Source organism: Rhineura floridana, chromosome 1 (assembly GCF_030035675.1).
Source record: "Rhineura floridana isolate rRhiFlo1 chromosome 1, rRhiFlo1.hap2, whole genome shotgun sequence".
Taxonomy (NCBI): Eukaryota; Metazoa; Chordata; class Lepidosauria; order Squamata; family Rhineuridae; genus Rhineura; species Rhineura floridana.
This window is the reverse complement of record NC_084480.1, coordinates 253,509,291-253,528,886: the sequence shown is the minus strand read 5'-3', so window position 1 is coordinate 253,528,886 and position 19,596 is coordinate 253,509,291. Positions and strand designations below refer to the sequence as shown.

At 38.7% G+C, this 19,596-nt stretch overlaps 1 protein-coding gene across 5 annotated transcripts in view; it reads left to right on the top strand.

The window, feature by feature from the left end:
- NOL4 (nucleolar protein 4) overlaps positions 1–19,596 on the top strand; it is a 243,519-nt gene that overhangs the window by 201,229 nt on the left and 22,694 nt on the right. For 4 of the 5 annotated variants that reach the window (XM_061599822.1, XM_061599651.1, XM_061599737.1 and 1 more), the window contains one exon: positions 15,132–15,245. The exons of the other annotated variant lie outside the window; for it this stretch is intronic. In XM_061599822.1, the coding sequence (XP_061455806.1) occupies positions 15,132–15,245 (114 nt within the window). The remainder of the gene's footprint in view (positions 1–15,131; positions 15,246–19,596) is intronic. 5 annotated transcript variants of the gene reach the window in all.

Genomic DNA, 19,596 nt, shown 5'->3' with positions numbered 1-19,596 from the left:
TCTTTCTTTCTTTCTTTCTTTCTTTCTTTCTTTCTTTCTTCTGATGTTCATTTATTTGTTTCAGAACTTTAAATGACTGTGTTCAAAACAAATGATCACATCTGCTAAAATCACTAGCTTAGGAAAACAAAGTGAAAATGTAGGAAGCTGTATTTTTACAGTGTATATGAGTACGGCACTTTCTATAGTAGTACAGCTTGTGACAAAAAGTCAAGGCTGCTTATTAACAAGGGAAATACAGATTAAAAGGGAACAGAGACAATAAAAAGTATTACATGCAAATCACTCAGAGCATGATAAAAACAAAACAGCACATCTGACCTTCCACATTACAGCAGTACCAATAAACAATAGCATATTACAAAAAAAGAAGAAATGTTACATATATGTATAATATTTGTTGAGCTATACAGTATTTTGAAATAATCAATGGGCAATATATTCTTGAACTCTAGTAAATAGTATAGTTTTATCTTTATTTTGTTTAAATTATTTATCAAAATAAAAGTCTTTATGCTATTTCATACCTTTGTACACTGGTCTGATACCTGGACAGATCAAGGCAGTGTTATAAATATATGTTCACAAATAAATAAATAATTTTCCTGTCTTCTGTGGCCAAATGTCATAGACTGTGTTCACATCACCCAACAATTGCAAACATGAATGGTCTCAAAAGAGCCACACTTCATCATACCCCAGCATAACCAAGAGGTGGATGAGTGTGCAAATAAAAAGAATGTAAGGGTAGTAAGCTCTTAAGGTCTGCTGTTCGCTATGTAAACCTATGGCCAATCTCCATCCCTCACCATTGTGGACAGCTCTGCCAAACAGTGGTTGCGATGGCTGAAAGCAAGCAAGCGAAAGTTTGTCCTGGCCAGAGTGTACACTTCCCTGCCTTACATCCCTTCTTTTACTATCAGCATTGCATGGCAGTAGTTATCCCCATTGAGGCTGAAAAACAGGGAAACTCAACAGGGATGGCAAAAAGAAAGAATGAGTAAAGGTGACTGAAGCTCCACAATATGGGGAAACCTGTTATCCTGTCTCAGCATGTAACTGTCTGCTGCAGATCAGGAAGCCGCTGGGATGGGTGTGGGGAAACTGTCCCTTTCCTTGTACTACATGGACGTTCTCACTCACAGGTCATAATTGTGACAAGTGTATAAAACATGTTATTCAGGGAGTCTTATGACTAAGCAAGGATTTAGACCAACTCCATCCATCAAACTGTGTACTGGCTGTGTGAGGTATATTGGTGAGAATTTGATTAGTTGTATATGTAAATGCACTTTCTTCATTTTATTTATTTATTTATTTATTTTATTTTAATAATTTATACCCCGCCCTAGTTCATAGAATTCAGAGCGGCGAACAAAAAAACAATGTCCAATACAATCTAATATAAAATAATAAGAGTACAATAAAATCATTAAAAAATCAATTAACTGTTAAATGTTTAAAACCTAGAAGAAACAAAAAAGTTTTTAACTGACGGCGAAAGTCCATGAGTGAAGAAGAACGTCGGATCTCTGGTGCAAGATTATTCCATAGGATGGTCGAGAAGGCTTTATTTCTAGTATTGGCACGGCGGATTATAAAGGTGGATGGGATGATGAGAGAATGTTCGAAATGTATTCTTGTCGGTCGCTGAGGTTTAAATTCCAGAATACGATTTGATAAATATATTGGTGCTAAACCATTTAGAGCTTTAAAAGTTAATACTAAAATTTTAAACTGATGACGGAATGAGATTGGAAGCCAATGAAGTTGATAAAGAAGAGGTGTGGTGTGTGTTTGTGGACCTGCTCTGGTCAGCATTCTTGCCGTCGCTCTTTAAGGTAAAGGTGTCCCTGCACTTGTAGTGCGAGTCGTTTCCGACTCTTAGGGTGACGTCTTGTGACGTTTACTAGGCAGACCGTATACATGGGGTGGGATTGCAAGTTCCTTCCCCAGCCTTTCTTTACCCCCCAGCATATGCCGGGTACTCATTTTACCAACCACGGATGGATGGAAGGCTGGGGAAGGACCTCGACCCCTTTTACCGGAGATTCGACTTCCTCCTTCCGTTGGAATCGAACTCCGGCCGTGAGCAGAGCTTTCGGCTGCGTTACCGCCACTTACCACTCTGCGCCACGGAGGATCTTGATTTCTTCATTTTAGGCATGCTTCATTTCCAGGATATGCACCCTCCACTACAAGGTGTATGGTCACAAGAATGCCCAGTAATATCAAAGTATTTGTTGCTACCTTATTATATGAACAATTATGGATGGAGTGGCCTGATGCAAAAGAGAACAGGACTCCCTGCATCTTACTTCTCGTGTAGAATGGAGAATATCAGCAGGTGTAGCTAATCATGCACAACCATTTTTGACACAGCCCTGTTCTACACAACCTTTTTGCATGTACTAGGTAAATTTGAGTAGTCCTCATATCTTGGGCTCCTGCTGGGAGGAAGGGCGGGATATGAATCAAATAATAATATCTTCAGACTACACAGCATTTTAATCATGTAAAGTTACCATAATGTGGCACAAATAGAGCATGAGCGAAACAAAGTTAAGATTGAACTCAATGGGAAAGCGTATGCTCGACTCTCTCCTGTTTTATAAAATAGTACTTCAGAGTGGTAACTGCAGCATGCACATAGTGTTTGCAATGTATTGTAAGAGTAATAGAAAATTGAAATAGCCTGACTTTGTTTAGAACATATGAGAAATCTGTGAGTCAAACCGTCTGGCCCAGTATTGTCTTCTCTGGTTGGCAGTGGCTCTCAGTGATGTTAGACAGAGGTCTTTTACAACCATATTGTCTGAAGTTCTTTTACTTGTAGATGGTAGGATTGAACGTGGGGCATTCTGTATGCAAAGTATGTGTTCTGCCATTGAAATATGGTCCTTCTCTTAAGATCAGCTAGTAGAATAGATTGATAGTGGACGGACATTCTAAACTGTGGTGAACCTGGTTTGAACACACATTCACTCATTCTAGGGATTTGTTGTCAGGACAGAGAAGCCACATTCACAGTAAACCATATACTGTGGCTTACCATGAATGAACTGATTGTGTCCACTTTGCTCCTCCTCTCTTACCTTGGAGAAGTCTGTTTCTTCTTAGGAATGGTTAGGTTTCATAAAGTCTTAATAGTGATTTGTTATTATTAGAAGGGTGTTACACACATTCTCTGCATGGGCTAGTTTGAATTTGATTAGAGTTAGCAGTGCTGCCAAGACAAATGGCAGTAGTGTATCATGTCGTTCACTATTCCATTTCATCAATTAAAGCTTGTCTTGAATCCCAATTAATATATGTCAATATGAGTGGATAAAAAATTGAATGGCCCTCATGCTTGTACACATCATTTTGAAATGTATGATGCTATCTTTAGATTGTAATTTAAATTAGTTTCACTGTAACTACATTACTGAAGGGTAATTAGGAGAAAATATGTTTAGTTGTCTGCTTATTTACATTAACTTAAAAAACAACACTGTACAGTAAGGATATAAGAATGCTCAGAATATACCACTGTATCACAATAGTAGTAGGATATTATAGTGTAATTTCCATAGAGATCTTTATTGTAGTGGGTATAAAGAGAACCTTTTCACATCAGGTGAAAAGTTCTTGAGGAAAATGTAAAAACAATAAAAAATAGTTTTATAGGACATGTAGCATTTTATTAGTAATCATGGAACAACCTCTGTGGCTTGATGCTCTGGTATTAAGAGAGGATGTAAACATTAGTAGAAGATGGTGCTGATAAAGGGTAGGAAATGCATCCTAGATTAGGTTTGTCAGTTGTTTGCCTCTGTAATCTGGATGATATCTCATTCTGCACATCAAGCCAGTTGTAGCTGTAAAGCTTTGGAAAAGTTTGTTTTATCTCATTCAGTGTAATGTTATTCTTAGCATTAATATTCTGTTTTAAAAGTTTTGCTTGTAGCAATTCTATTTGCACACATGACATTGAATTCATGATTGGTCTTTCAAACTGTTTGGTCTTTTGATGGAAAATTCAGCCAGAATGAGGTATCTGAAATCTGAAAGTTCCACTGTGTATCACGCATTTAGTCCCAAAATGCTCTTTAAAAAAGATATCACAGTATTTATATATCCTTTCTTAATATTTTCACGTTACCTTCCACCTTCGTATTGAGTGCCATCAATGTATTGCCATTATTTTAACTTGAATTACTAGACTTTGTATGGGCCATTTGATTGTCCATCACTACCATATACACAATTTTAGCTGATTTTCTGCTGGAAAACTTTTCTTACATCAGACAGCTCCAGAAAGATGCGAGAATAACTACATTACGTTTGCATGTCTTCTAGTTAATAGGAATGTAAATCAGATCAACACAGGGGATGCTATCACTGATGTGCCCTACTCCAGTGTACCTCAAACCATGCCACGTATACCAACTGTAATGGAACAATTGTGCACCATTCTTTTAGTTTAAGCAATAAAATATAAAGTAATTTCTGAAGCAACGTCTGCTGGTGTCAATATATGCAATACAGCAACAGGTATATCATGTTGCTTTTATTTTGAATGGCACCATTAGGATCACGATAAAAATGATGTAAACTTGGAAGAAATTGTACAAGCTTCTGAAAAGAATTTTTCTACAATCATTAATCATTCTTCAACAATAAGTTCCAAATTATCATGGTTGACCAGAGATGGCTAACCCTTTTTAGCATGAGGGCCATATTTGTCCTTGACCAACTCTCTGGGGGCTGCAGGATAGACCACATGCTGGGACTAGTAGTGGCCATATGGTCCATATCTTGTCTAAAGTGATCCTTGCAGTCTTGGAAGGTGTTTAATTTGTGCCAAAAGCCCTTTATTAAAGAGCAACCTACTTAAACATATTAATTAGACTACTTTGATCAAATATTCCTAGGAAACAATTTTACTTATCATTCTGCGGATAGTTATTCAGTAGTTATAGTTTTAGTGCCTGAACAGATATCTGCTACTTGTCACATTCATTCAGATATTGGCAATAAATGTATGGATGTTTTGAAAAGGAAAATATACTCAGTTGTTCCAGGAACAGAATTCAAAACAAAACTATAAATACCACTTAAATATTTTATTTTTTCTTCAAAAACATCTTTTAAAAAAGCAGCCTAGAGTTCCGACATTCCCTATCAAAGGGTGATCCCAAAATCTTCAGGTCGCCAGAGGGGAATTATTTTGTAATACTAAAAAAGATGGGATTCTGTAACTTATTCCAGACCTATACGATCTGAACTGGTAAATAATATCTGGCTTTCAGATAATTGCCTCATCATTCTCTCCCTCCAGAGGAACATCTGGACATGAGTCCTTAACTAAAGGCCTTCTTTCTCATTAGTATGTGCCCATCTCACAGGAAATAATTAAGGCTGGTGATGGGGGGCAAATGACTAAAATGTGCCTTTTGGGCATGGCTTCTGCTCTAAATATTTATAAAATGTGTTGCTATTATCACTTCCTGCCTGGGAAAGAATGTTATGTTCAGACATTCATATCTGATTATGACCATCATCTATATGAATGGCTTCTCACTTTGTATCAATAATACAGAAACTGTTTACAATACTAAGAATTAATTTCTTATATAAGGGCTTCCATATCACTTTGGAATAGTTTCACATGAAGCTGAGAAAGAACACAATCTCTGTAAGACTACAGATGCACGGTGCTGTTATTGTTGGCTAATGAAAAGACAAATATCTACACTCCCAGTGATATATATGGATATTTCTTTTCCTCAGCCAACAACAGAAACCCTGTTGACACTTTCATGCAGATAAATAGGGCTTGCTGTGTGGAATATGAACAACAAAAAGAAAGCCATCCATGTTCTTTATTAGCTGTCTGCTCTCCAAATATGGCCTATAAAATTTATTTATTTATTTATTTATTTATTTATTAAATTTCTATACCGCCCCATAGCCGAAGCTCTCTGGGCGGTTCACAACAGAATAAAACATCAATATACAATTAAAACCACATATAGAATTCAAACACACAAAAATACTAACATTAACATACTAATATACTAGATACTAAAAAGAATGAAGTGTAAAATACAAAGATGTTATGATGTTGAATGATTAGATGATTAAAAGATTAAAATGATGAAAATGATTAAAATGCCTGGGAGAAGAGGAATGTTTTAACCTGGCGCTGAAAAGATATTAACGTTGGCGCCAGGCGTACTTCAAGGGGAAGATTGTTCCAAAGTTCGGGGGCCACCACTGAGAAGGCCCTTTTTCTTGTTGCTACCCTCCGAGCTTCTCTCTGGGTAGGCGCCCGGAGGAGGGCCTTCGATGTTGACCGAAGTGTACGGGTAGGCTCATATCGGGAGAGGCGTTCCATCAGGTATTGTGGTCCCATGCCATGTAAGGCTTTATAGGTTAAAACCAGCACCTTGAATTGGGCCCGGAAACATATAGGCAGCCAGTGCAAGCGGGCCAGAATCGGTGTTATATGTTCGGACCGCCTGGTCCAAGTTAACAAAATAAAAGAGGCTGAAGATAAAATGATTTCAGACTACAGTTGGATCATGATTTCTCGTATATCAGTATGTGATATTAAATATGTATTTTCATTTTAGAGACATCTGTTTTCAGTTGTTTGATCTTTCAAGCTCTTTAAAATGGCTTGGTGATAACATCACAACTTACTATGTGCTATTGTACTATTGTACAATCAAGAGCATTTCACCCAGTTTTGTGTTCTGCTACACTGTGAGGCAGAGGCTCATGGCACCTGATAGAAGGATGTAGTCAGCGCCTATACAAGAGCACCAGTTCATCCTCTCACAACAAAACCCAGTCCAATGCATCTTTCTGCTTGTGGAACAAATATGGTTTTGGCAAGGAAGCGGTGTGCATTGTGGGCTAATAAAGAAGGACAACTGTTTTCACACATTCAAAGAATATAGAGTGTATGTGCATAGGAGAAGCAGGATCACAATGGCAAACCCAACCCCAGACCATGAATGTTCACTAGAGCAAAGGTGATGTTCTTTTTACAGAAATGCAAGGCACATGGAATGATTGAATATAATGAAGAATGGGATCACAATGATAAGCTTTGCCCTTGGCCTACATGCATTCACTAGAATCTGTCTGTACATGTATCCATTGCCTCCAGTAAATTACATTGTGCAGTACCCCTAATCATGCAGACATGCCTGTGTACAAAATGTGCACATAAGGTTGTATTAAATATAGTGCTAAGTCACTTGTTCCATCAGTGCAAGGATTTCTCCTTGTGCAATGGAATGTTCTCCCCCTCTCCTCCCCCCCCAAATCTGATTTGGGGTTTCCCGCAGCTCTCCAGAGTAGATTTGAGGACAGCACAGGGTCTGCATGGAGGAGGAGAGGGAGGGAAGTCCCACTGTCCTGCTGCCATTATTATTATTGCTATTTATTAGATTTATTAGCCTCTTCACACCCGAAGGTCAGCAAGCAACTTATATAATGTTAAAACAAAAACAAATAAAACACACTATAAAAACATAATAAACAACAAAATAATAGGGCCCCCATGCAGCCACACGGTTTAGCAGCATATGAAAACAAATCATCTTAATCTGTCAAATGCCTGGGAGAAAAGGGTCATCTTTACCTGGCACTGAAAAGATGACAATGAAGGTGCCAGGCAGACCTCACTGGGGAGCATATTCCACACATGGGGAGTCACAACTGAAAAGGCCCTCTTCCTTGTCACCACCCTCCAAGCCTCCCTCAGAAGGGAGACCTGGAGAAGGCCCTCAGAGGAAGGTCTAATGGTCCTGATAGGTTTACATTGGAAAATGTGTTCCAGAAGATATTAGTATCCTGAGTCGTAATAGGGCCAAACAAGCACTTTGAATTGGGCTCTGAAATATACAGGCAGTCAATGCAATGTGAACAGGATAGATGTTATATGCTCTGTTCACCTTGAACCTGTCACAATTGGGCAGCTGCCTTCTGTACTAATTGAAGCTTCCAAACCATTTTCAAAGGGAAACCCACATAAAGAGCATTGCACTAATCCAACCTGGAGGTTACCAGAGCATAGATTACTATAGCCAGGTTATCCCCATCCAGATAGGGTTACAGTTGGGCCACCAGCCTAAGCTGATGGAAGGCACTCCACACCACACAAGCCACCTGCACCTCAAGCGACAGCAGTGGATCCAGGAGAACCCACAAACTATGAACCCGCTCCTTCAGAGGGAGTGTGACCCCATCTAGAGCAGGCCGTGCACCACTCAGCCAGTCAGAGGAACCACCCTCCAACAGCATCTTAGTCTTGCCTGGATTAAGCTTCAGTTTATTGACCCTCATCCAGTCCATTATTGCAATACATCCACTGCCTCTCCTGCAGAAGATGAAAAGGAGAAACAGTGCTGTGTGTCATCAGCATACTGATGACAATTATCAGTGATCCTTGTGCATGTATTTAGTTGAATACTGCCAACTGGGAGTACTTGAACAGTTTAGTGAATGTGCATAGGTAAATAAAAGGGTTTTCCATTGTGAATGAGGTCACCAACAAGGTGTTTGCAGGTACAGTGGTGTCCCTGAGGACTTCCCCTGGTGTCCACAAAGTGTTTAAGCCTCCTTCACTGCCCATTTTGTCATGAAGTGGTTAGGGTATCTCCCATCCATCCCCCTTGAAAATACATAGATTTGAAGGAGGAAGTTGCAAGAGCAACAGTGATCAGAGCCTTAAAACTTCCACATGGAGCTGGTAGAGGAAGGGGGAAAGTGTGTCGCTTTCTCCCACTTCCTCTTCCAGCTTTCTGTGATTTTTCAAGACTCAGATCAGCACCTGAGCAGCTGAACAGAAAGGAGAGCAACTAAGAGGGAAGGGTAGAAGTGGGATGTGGAAGGGGGGAGGGATAGGGAGAGAGAAGGTGTGTGTGTGCACACAAGTCAGATCTAATAAAATGGATCCTTTTGAAACTGCATAAACCTTTCATGGGTTCCCCACTTGCCACTGCCATTAAATCACAGATCACATCAGTTTCTATTGACTGAACCATAAAAATCACAGATGTTGTGATTTCCAGTGCTGCTGTGGCACAAAAACATGAATCCAAACCTGGATCTTTATACTGTAGATCATCATAATTTTAACTTAGGATCCCCCCAAAGTATCATCAGGAAAGTGTCCACATATGTGTTCTGCAATTTGTTGGTGGTTTTGTTGTCATCTCGTTAAGGGCTGTATCTAACTAAGATTTACTCAGAATAGACTCACTTAACATTAATAGACATGTCACATCTATATTATACATTTAAAGCACATGGCTTCTCTCAGAGAATGCCAGGAACTTTACTTCGTTATGGGTGCTGGGAATTGTAGATCTGTGAGGGGTAATGCAGTTACCAGGATTCTTTGGGGGAAGCTATATACTTTAAATGTGCAGCGTGGATCTGATCTTAGTCACATCCATTCATTTTTATTGGTCTCCTCTATGACTAAGATTGGATACACCACAAAGATCTTGAGGATCCAACTTGTACCCAGAGTGTCTAAAGTTTGTCTGTCAGACTGGCAATGAGCAATGGGGAAGGGCTGTAGCTATGTGGTAGAGCATCTGCCCAGCATGCAGAAAGTCCCAGGATCAATCTCTGGCAAGTAAGGCTGGGACAGACCCCTGCCTGAAACCCTGGAGAGCTGCTGTCAGTCAGTGTAGACAATACTGAGCTAGATGGACCAATAGTCTGAAGGCAGCTTCCTATGTTCCCATGTTCCAGGCACAATGGAAAAGCAACTTATGTGTGTGTCTGCTCTCTCTTTCATCTGGGGGAGAGGGGAGAGGAAAATGGTCCAGGGGAGGGTGGGGAGAGAAGCAATCAAATGAGGTGGTGTTCATGGCACTCTCTCATAATTCCAAATGTGCCCTTGGGCCCAGAGACTTTTCATGACCCCTATGAGCTTCAAATGTCTGAAAAGGGCAAAGGATACAGATCCATGAGGTGGAATAGCAAGTGTATTCTTGCTATAAGAAGATAGGAAAAGGGGGCAGGAATCCTGCCACTCTGCCTAATTTTTGAAGACTAGTATCATAATTTAGCTGTAGAACTGTGTTAATGTTTGCGTTGCTACACTTAATCTGAACCAAACATTTTCATAGGAATAAATTCAATAATAAATTCAAACTAATATTACAGAATTTATTTCCAAATAATGTGTTTCAAATCAGTTTCATAGAACTGTTTGTGAGATAGGGAAAATAATTATCAGCCTAACAATGTTTCTTACGCAAGGCTATAACTAAATCTCATATAGCTTAATCACACCATGAGGAAGATTTGATTCTGGCTAACCTTGGGAAGACTCAGTTAACATTACTGGGCTCCTTCTCCATACATATACTATTCTGCATTCATTACCTGTTGATGATGGCTGCTCGCCAAACCCCCTATTCACACTTCCCTGCCTTTACAAACCACCAGCCTTGTCTGAACACCTGTCTCATGAAAAGATCACATCAACAGATTATGAAATCCTAAAGCACAAATCTCTAGAGATATACCTGGCATATTATCCAGCCCTTGCCCTGTCAAACTGTATACGTCTTTACAAGTAGTCCTATTCATTTCAGTGAGACAGTTGGTTAGGATTTGGCATTAAGTACATGCACAATAACAGGAAAGAGATTACCAATTGATGAGAATGTTTTTGTCACCCCTTTTCCTTCTGCAACTACATCTTTTGGCTAGATGATCATCTGGGGCAATTATTGCTGCTGCACAGTCATATAGAAGATAGATAATTGGTCTAAATTTGGTGTCAGTGGCAAATAGATCCCAGTCTTTTAAAACCTATTATAAGTAGCTATCTGGAATGAGAACATTAGTATTAGCAAAGTGGACTGTGACTTAAGCTGGATTTCTCTTTTTGAAAATTAAACTTGTGTATTCTCTAATTAATTTGCTTAGTAGGTCTTCTTTCAAAATAATGCTGTGAGCTGTTGTGTCTCATCTACCACCCACAACCCGATCTTACTAATCATTGCTGTAATTTTGCTTCCTTCATCTGTTTTGAGACAGAGAATAAATGAAAAACATTAAAACCGATATCAAACTGCAGTGCTGCAAGCCTTAAAAAGACAAATCCCTTTTCTGTATTTACTGAGGATAAAAGAGCATATTACATTAGAACAATATCAGTGCATCCAACAGAGTGCAGTGCTGTTCTTCAGTTTGTAATTCAGACTGTTGCTCAAACATGCGCGTTGTGCTACTTGAATTGCATGCTTTACAGTAAGAGAGAGTTTCAAAAAAATATGTCACTATTCTCAAGAATCCTTTTTCAATATTAATTCTGTAACAAGATGTTGGTGAGTATATTCATGTTCTGCTTGAGGTATTCTAATTTCATTGACAAAATATTTTATTAAACCTTTTAAGTTGTACTTAATATGCATTAAACAGAAGATCCACTGTGTATTCCATAATTAGAATTACTGAATATCTGTATTTTAAGGATCAAATGTTTTTTGAAAAACAGTTTATGTCTGAAGGTTTAGATTCCAAATATACATGTTGGAGAAAGAATGCTTTGAAATGGGTGGAGCTGTTAGGACACAAACACATTTACATATAGAACTGAAAAATAAATGTTTAGTATTATTTGCTGATGATTTTATACATTCAAGCAAAGGAGGCGACACATACTATGTGTAGGTTTCACTCTTAAACCTAGCTTCTGCTATGCAGCACAGGAACCAATCAGTGCCCTTTTATTGTAATCTAAGATCAATCCTGTCTATGCATTTTCCCATGTGTCTTTGGGCATAAGAATATTTATTATAGAAGGTTACATGCCTGCCATTTAAGAGACTTCTATAAACCTTTCTTAGTCCCCAAACTCAAATATATTTACTTGGAAGTAATTATCACTGCCAAGTGAACAGGCTTAGAAACTCAGACTGACCCTACAATATCAGGCACTATTGATTGTTTGGGAAATAAATATTTTGAAACAAATACCCAGTTTGCAGCATGATTATAACTTTATGTGTGTCCCATTGTATTTAGTTACATTCTTGAGTGACCTTCTGTCAATCTGGCTGTAACTGGTGGTTTTATCTGTGTTATTTTCAGCATATTATTTAATGAACCTGTAGTGCAACAGATGTTTTTGGAGGATTCAAAGTCTCAGCTTATGTTATTTGTTTGGATTTTTAAAAATATATAATACTGCTTGGTGATTAATCAACATGCAACTATGCCATTTGAAGGGCCCCATGCACAAGTGACTGTGTGGCCACTATAAAATATCATCTAAGGAAAATATAATGAAATCATGATCAGCCACCAGAATTACATGTTCTTTGAGAGTAGATCCAGTGTCAAGTCTATGATACTCAAGGCTGATTTTTGGGATGGACATTGACAGTTAAAATTGAAGAGTGGTATGAGAATACTCAAATTTACTACTGCAACTTAGGCTGCAACCCTATACACACATACCTGGGAGTAAGTTCCATTGAATTCAGTGGGACATACTTCTGAATAGACACATGTAGGCTTGCACAGTTACAGAACTGAACATCTTTTAATTTAAAGGGACGTAATGAACTATAGGGTCTACAGCCATACTACCCTGAACATGCCCGATCTTGTGTAAGGCCTGGTTAGTACTTGGATGGGAGACCGCTTGGGAAAACCGGGTGCTGTAGGCTTAGAGGAAGGCAATGGTAAACCACCTCTGAATACCTCACCATGAAAACCCTATGAATATATCCAAAAAGATTCACAAGGTTGCCATAAGTCATAATCGACTTGAAGGCATATAACAACAACAACGACAATGAACTATAATGGGTAGCACAGGATTATCCATTATGTTTTGCTAACCACATTTTATTTTCTTGTAGCTTTTATTACAGTACTTTCCAAAACAGACAATCAAATCTTATGGTCCTCTATATTTTGCCTGTTTTGGATCTTATGAAAGGTGCTAGTATAAAACAGTAGAGGGTATATTTCTCTATTTGCACAATATTTTAACAGATGCAGTAAAACTGATAGCTTTCAGCTGGGGAATACATGGACCTTCCCACTGTGAAATATTTGTTCTCTTTATAAATAAACAAAAAACAACAATCTTTCAGTTACATAATACAAAAAAACTGAAAATCTGTATGTTCTACTTAAATTTCATGTACATTTCTTATCTGCCCTTCACTATGAGGTCCCACCATATTGTAATAGGGTGCAAAATTTTAAATTGAATTATTTAGGGCATAATTTAAGTATGTTCCATTGATTTAAAAGTATAATTACATGCTTATTACCTCAAGGGGTCTTAAGGGTACTTAACTTTGGCTAGGTCTTAACCCATGTATGATATTTGTGAAACAAATTTCTTCTATTTGCAGTATAAAACTATACCAAACTTTGATAAGCAGTGATCATTGGAGACTTCCAACAGTTTCAGCTTGTTACAAATTGGGACTTTTTTTTTTTTAAATTGATATAACATGTTTCAGTAATTTGAATATACTTTATATAAGTATAATTTAAACACTATTCAAATGAACGGAATGGGCCACATTCACTTCAGTAGCCTTTAGATCAATGGTTTACATTTTCATGTGACAGGTGAATCTTTCTTGAAGTGCAAGTAGCAGATATAAGACAGCATCATTTACATAAACAAAAACAATATTTATCTAATATTCTGGTTTTGTATTTGTTTACATAATTTATATACTGCACCTTCAGTGTAGATTTATGTTCCCAGGACAGCTAATAGGGTAAAAATAAAAAGTACAATTTAACATAACAAATAAAGTGCCATGAGTTAAAAAGAATGTGTACATTATATAGCTCATTCTTAGAGGCAAAACGCAGGCCAAGTTGATTGTTAGCAGATAGTCAAGAAAATAATGGAATGATAATAAAGAGGACCATTACTGATGCATACCCTTATTTAAAAAATCTTTTAAAGATGGGAGGACTTCACAGTAAGTAGGTGAATGAACATTACATACTGCTTTTATACAATGAGGTTGCCCCATAATTTGGAGACTTCGTTACTATGACTAGTCAGAGTTTCAAGACATGGGGGTCTAAGGTAAAGGAAAAAGAAACCATGAGAATTGTTTTGATATATATCCGAGAACAAAGGACAACATCCCTTTTGTTGTCACTATGCTTACCAATTGAGACTCAAATCAAGCATATTAATATTTCCATTAAAAGAATACTTAACAGTTGTATAGCACTTCACATTCATTATCTAGTTGTGGTCTGTGTAAAAAACCCCAAAGGTAAGTCAGTATTATTATTCGCCTTACAGATGGGGTAGCTGAGGCAGAGAATAACTTGCCGTAGGCCACCTGCTGAATTTGTGACAGAGGTGAGATCTGAACCACAGACTTCCTATTCATAGCTGTCTTTTAGCTACTATTTTACACCAGATCTTGTATAGCATAGAATATACTGGTGTTTCTTCAAAATGCATCCTTAAGAGCAGGAATATTCACCTTTGGCCAACCCTCTGGGGGCTGCCTGATAGTTAGTGGTGGGTGTAGCCACCCCACACTCTCACATGCATGCGCGTGCACACACACACACACACACACACAAGCATTTACACTACAGACACACAGCCCCTATTCCTCAGCTGATCTTTGCAGATCAGCTGGAGAGGGGGCATTATCATTCCTTCTGCTCATCAAATGATAGATCTGATGACAAGCAATTTACATTCTCATCAGGGTGCTGGGTCTCGCCTATCCCAGCACAGTGTCTACTGTAATTTTTCCCCTTTGGGTGGTGTCTTGGAAGAACAGGAAAATTTGGGGGTTAGCCATTCCAGCTTAAGAGCATCCACACAAAAATATGGGGGTGGGCACATAGCTGAAAATCTGTGGCTCAAGTGTAGGTTCAATCTCTAACTAGTTTTCATTTTTCATCTTGACAATCTTCATTTCCACTTTCTGTTGAATCAAAACGCATTTCAATGAATAATTCTCTGGTCTATGTGCTACTTGTAAGCACTATTGTCAATTTGGTGATGGTCCTAGTAATCCTTTTAAGGTTCCTTCTCTCTCTCTCTCTCTCTCTCTCCCTCCCTCCCTCTCTCTCTCTCTCTCTTTCTTTCATAGTCACGGCCCATTCCCTCACACCTTACTTCAGCAGTAGCAGAGAGTATCCTGGCTTCAGCCTGTGAAAGCGAAAGCAGAAATGCTGCAAAAAGGATGCGATTGGATCGACAGCAGGTACAGTGATGGGCGTGAGAAGTGAGGGACACAAGATTTGTACTCAGAACTATGTGGACTGAGTGGGCAACATTGACTTTGTAAAATGATATTCTCAGCAGAGGCAGGAGAGGGCAGGGAGTAGCAATAAGACAGTGTTTCTGTGCTGGTATGTTCAGCTGTCAGTTTAATTATGAATGCCAACTCATAGCATGTCTGAAGAACATGTTGTGAGCTCTTTCTTTATATTAGATTTGCCTCCAGCCTTCACATTGATCATAGTTTATATAGAAAGGTAGAATAAATATAAATAAATAAACATATCATATGTACTGTAAATTTACAATGAAGATAAATTTCTGTTCAATTTGTGTACATACTTACATAGTGGACGACTCTATTAATATTGTATAGCAATATAAAGAATAAAATACTAAAATATGCATTTGTCTTTGTGCAGAGTTGTAGCAATCTGTACTGACAAACATTTCTGAAGAGTTCTTTCAGTTTAGAACAGCTCCAGTGTATTTTCAACTATATCTTAAATCCGCCCCCATTTTCTCCCCCAAATTACATAATTAGTAATGGATTGGATCCAAACTTGTAATCAACAGAGTTCTGTTCATGTTCAAGGGTTGGGAGATTATTTTTTACTGTTCACTCTTCTGCTCTTAAAAATCTATTCAGGAACAGTGGGGGCCCTCCCGAGCAGCATGAGAGGTAGTATGTGTGTGGGGGAGGATGATAAATATCAGCTCCCTTCCCGGGCTGGCATCAGAGGGGGGCCAGGTCAGGCCCTGGCCGAGGGCCCCTGGGTCCCAAGGGGCTTCTCCTTAGGGTGGGTGGGTAGCACTTCCTTCCACGATCTGTGGCAGTGTCGGCCCCCGACCCTGCTGCAGATTGCAAGAGGGATTTTACAGGACCTCCCCACTGTTGTGCAGGCCCATGATGCCAACCTGCATGCCCCACCTACTTCTTCCTTGACTTAAATGCTGGTTGCATTGTGGGCACAAGCCTGCCAACAACCAAGATGATGGCCGAGGTTTCCCTAAGGGGCTGATGTCCCAGCTACCATCTTGGTTGATAGCAGGGATCAGCCCCTTAAGGAAGCCTTGGCTGCCATCTTGGTTGCGTGCGTGCATGCGGGTGCTGGGGCCTGGGGCAGGCTGGTGCCCAATGGCCTCGACATACCTGGCGCTGGCCCTGGTCACTTCCATGAGCAGAAAAAGCTGTTCACAGACTGGCCAGTCTGGATCCAACACATAAAAAATGCATTTTTAAACCTACAATGGGTTACAGCATTACTTTTTTCGAAGTCAACTAAACCTTAGTTTTGACTTGGAAGGATAGCAGGATTTTTATTAACACTTAGATTGCAGTCTTAAAATGCTTACCTGGAAATAAGTCCCATTTAATTAAGTGGAACTTAGGTCTGAGTAGATGTACATAGGATTGCACTGGTAAACACTTTAGTATCTGAGACATAAAACATTTGTTTATTCATATAAAAGGCTAATCAATGTCTCTGCAACACTGTCAAAACAATCTAGGTTGTGATGCTGTGCTCTTTTATTATTTATTATATGTTAATTTATTTGTTGCATTTCTAAACTGTCCTTCATTCAAACAAATCCCAGGGCAGTTTGCTGATAAATCAGAAGAACACAGATAAAAATATAAACTATCAATAAAACAACTATTTAAAACACTAGGACAAAAGGTTAAAAATATGGCAGCAGGCACAATACTCTCCAGATTCCAAACTTTGGAGAATCTACTCAGCATCACTTAATGTCTAGATTAACAAGTGTATTTTGACTCAGGACCAGAAGACCTTCAACATAGTGGCTAACCATCCCACTAGGGGCAGAGAGTTCCATAGTGGGGTGCCACTACAGAGCAGTCTTTGTACTCCATTCTAATGCCTATATGATGGTGCCTGAGCAAGTCATGCTATGTTTGATACAGGAACAGCAGATGGAGAGAGGCAGTACCGTGCACATGGTCTCCTGGCAGCAGCATTCCTGCCACATACTGGGATAGTGCAGGCACACCAGCAGAGCCAATCTAATGATGCCACTGGTGCACTCACACCACCCCAACCTCACCACCACCCTGACCTGCCTCCACAGCATCCTGGTTTACAGCAACAATTCTGCTGCCAGAAGGCCAGGTCTACAGGATCATCTTCAGCTACTTCTGGTTTGATAGAACATAAGCAAACAAAACTGCTAAGACTTCCAAACCTATTAGTAGGGGTGTGCAAACTGCCTAAGATAAAGTTTGCAGGACAACCAGGACAAATGTGATTTTGTCTGGGAAAATGCTCCATCTATCCCCTTAAGGTATGCAATGGACTCCATGCACGTTGGATCATCAAAAGAAAAAGGACAGAGAGAGTTTTCACAGGTCAAAATTTACTGAGTTATTCAGTTTAACTGGCTCATGATAATGTAGGGTTAATGCATTTTTATTCTGGAAGCAGATAATGATCCCAGAACACTTAGTATTAATGGGGTTTAATGAACCGAAACAAGAGCCAAACAGCATCTAGTCCCTGCTTAGAAATAAAAATTTCCATCACTACTGATCACATCAACTCTATAACCTTATTGAAATTGAAAGAAATTCTAACCCACTATGATATGCCAAAACACTATTCTGTAATTTGAGCTTTCAAGTTTATTGCTCATAAAATTTAAACTGGGTCAAGCCCAAAAGAATTAAATCTAATGGAAAACACAATATTATGTCAAGAGAGTTCTTTTACTAGTTTATATGCAAAAAATGACCCTGTCCAATGAGACTACAAACACTAAACAAAATGCTCCCATCCTGTTCAAGTCATACACAGCTCGCAACATGCAACAATTAATAGAGTTGGAAGACGATATACATTCCCATTTATATCAAAAATTGCATCCCTCCATTTGGGTTTGTGGCCTTCTTATAATTCCTCATTCCTCTATGTGTCTTATTTGACTTTCTGTAACAGTACCCCATACTTCATCTAATGATATTGAGAGAGTGGTCTATTCTGGAATCTAAAATAGAATGTAAAAGATTCCATTCTTGCTGTTAACAGCACCAGTTTGAAATTAAACTGTATAATAACTTTACATCTTTTAGAGTAAGTTAGACAATTATTTAGGCAGTTAGTTTTGGATGATGTATGTACTCCCTGCGGCCAGAGAAGTGATGTCAGACCTCTTAAATGTTACCTGCCATATATTCAAGGGTGTCAGAAAGTAGGGTAACTCTCCTCTGATAAGGATATGTTTACATAGGAAAATTTATTTTGACAGTGGGTTGATGGCACATGATGACTGTTCTATATTTCTATGGTTTCCAGCAGTGTAGTGGTAAATTTTTAAGCGCATGAGCTCATTATGACAGCCCCATAGCCATATTCGTTTACAGTCATGCCCTCATGAAAAGTCCAAAAATGCAGGCAGCTCTGTTAATCTATTGTACACACATCCATGCATAGCATAATACTCAGTTTAGTAGGATCAGCTGACAGTCATAGAATAGTGTGCTTGCAAAGGATGGTGTACTGATTAGCGTATTGGAATTTGGCTGGGGAGATGTGGATTCACATCCCTGATCAGGCATGTTACCTTGGGAGTAAACTCCATTGACGTCGATGGTGTTTGCTTCTCCTCCTCTTCCTCTTTTTCCTTCTGTGTTACTTCTGACTGCATAATTTATTTATTTGTTTATTTATTTATTTATTTATTTATTATACTTTTATACCGCCCTATAGCCGAAGCTCTCTGGGCGGTTTACAGTAATTTCAGCTTAAAAACACATTAGGCTTTAACAAAAGATCTTCAGGCAACTGAAATACAACCTTTAGCTTTTAATTAAAAATGAAAACAATCTTGCAAACAAGTGTTATCATTTAAAATGTTAACATGAAATAGGAACCCTATCAAAGCATCCACCCTCTGCTTATTTTTTCCATCATTCTCTAATATATGCTAAACTGTCACAAACAATATTAAAACTTGAAATTCTTATATCAGTCATTCACTTTCCAAATCCAAGAAGGTCTGTCAGTTATCTTGGCACTCTGGTGGATGAATCATTGCTCCTGCTCTGAAAAAAGTTCTGGAACTGTGCTCTCCCTCCATTTCTGCTGCGCTTCACCACTAAAGATTCCATTATTTTATTCACCTCGATGACATAGTAGCTAAATGCTAGTATTCTAGCAATTACATATTTTATTAGACTGATAGGCACTGCCATGTTCAAGAGAAACTATCTTTTTTCAAAATATTAGCAATTATAAAGTAATTTAAAATGTGGAAAATGTACTAAACATTCCTAATCCAAAGGAGCAGGTCTGGGTAAATAAGGTGAAAAAAAG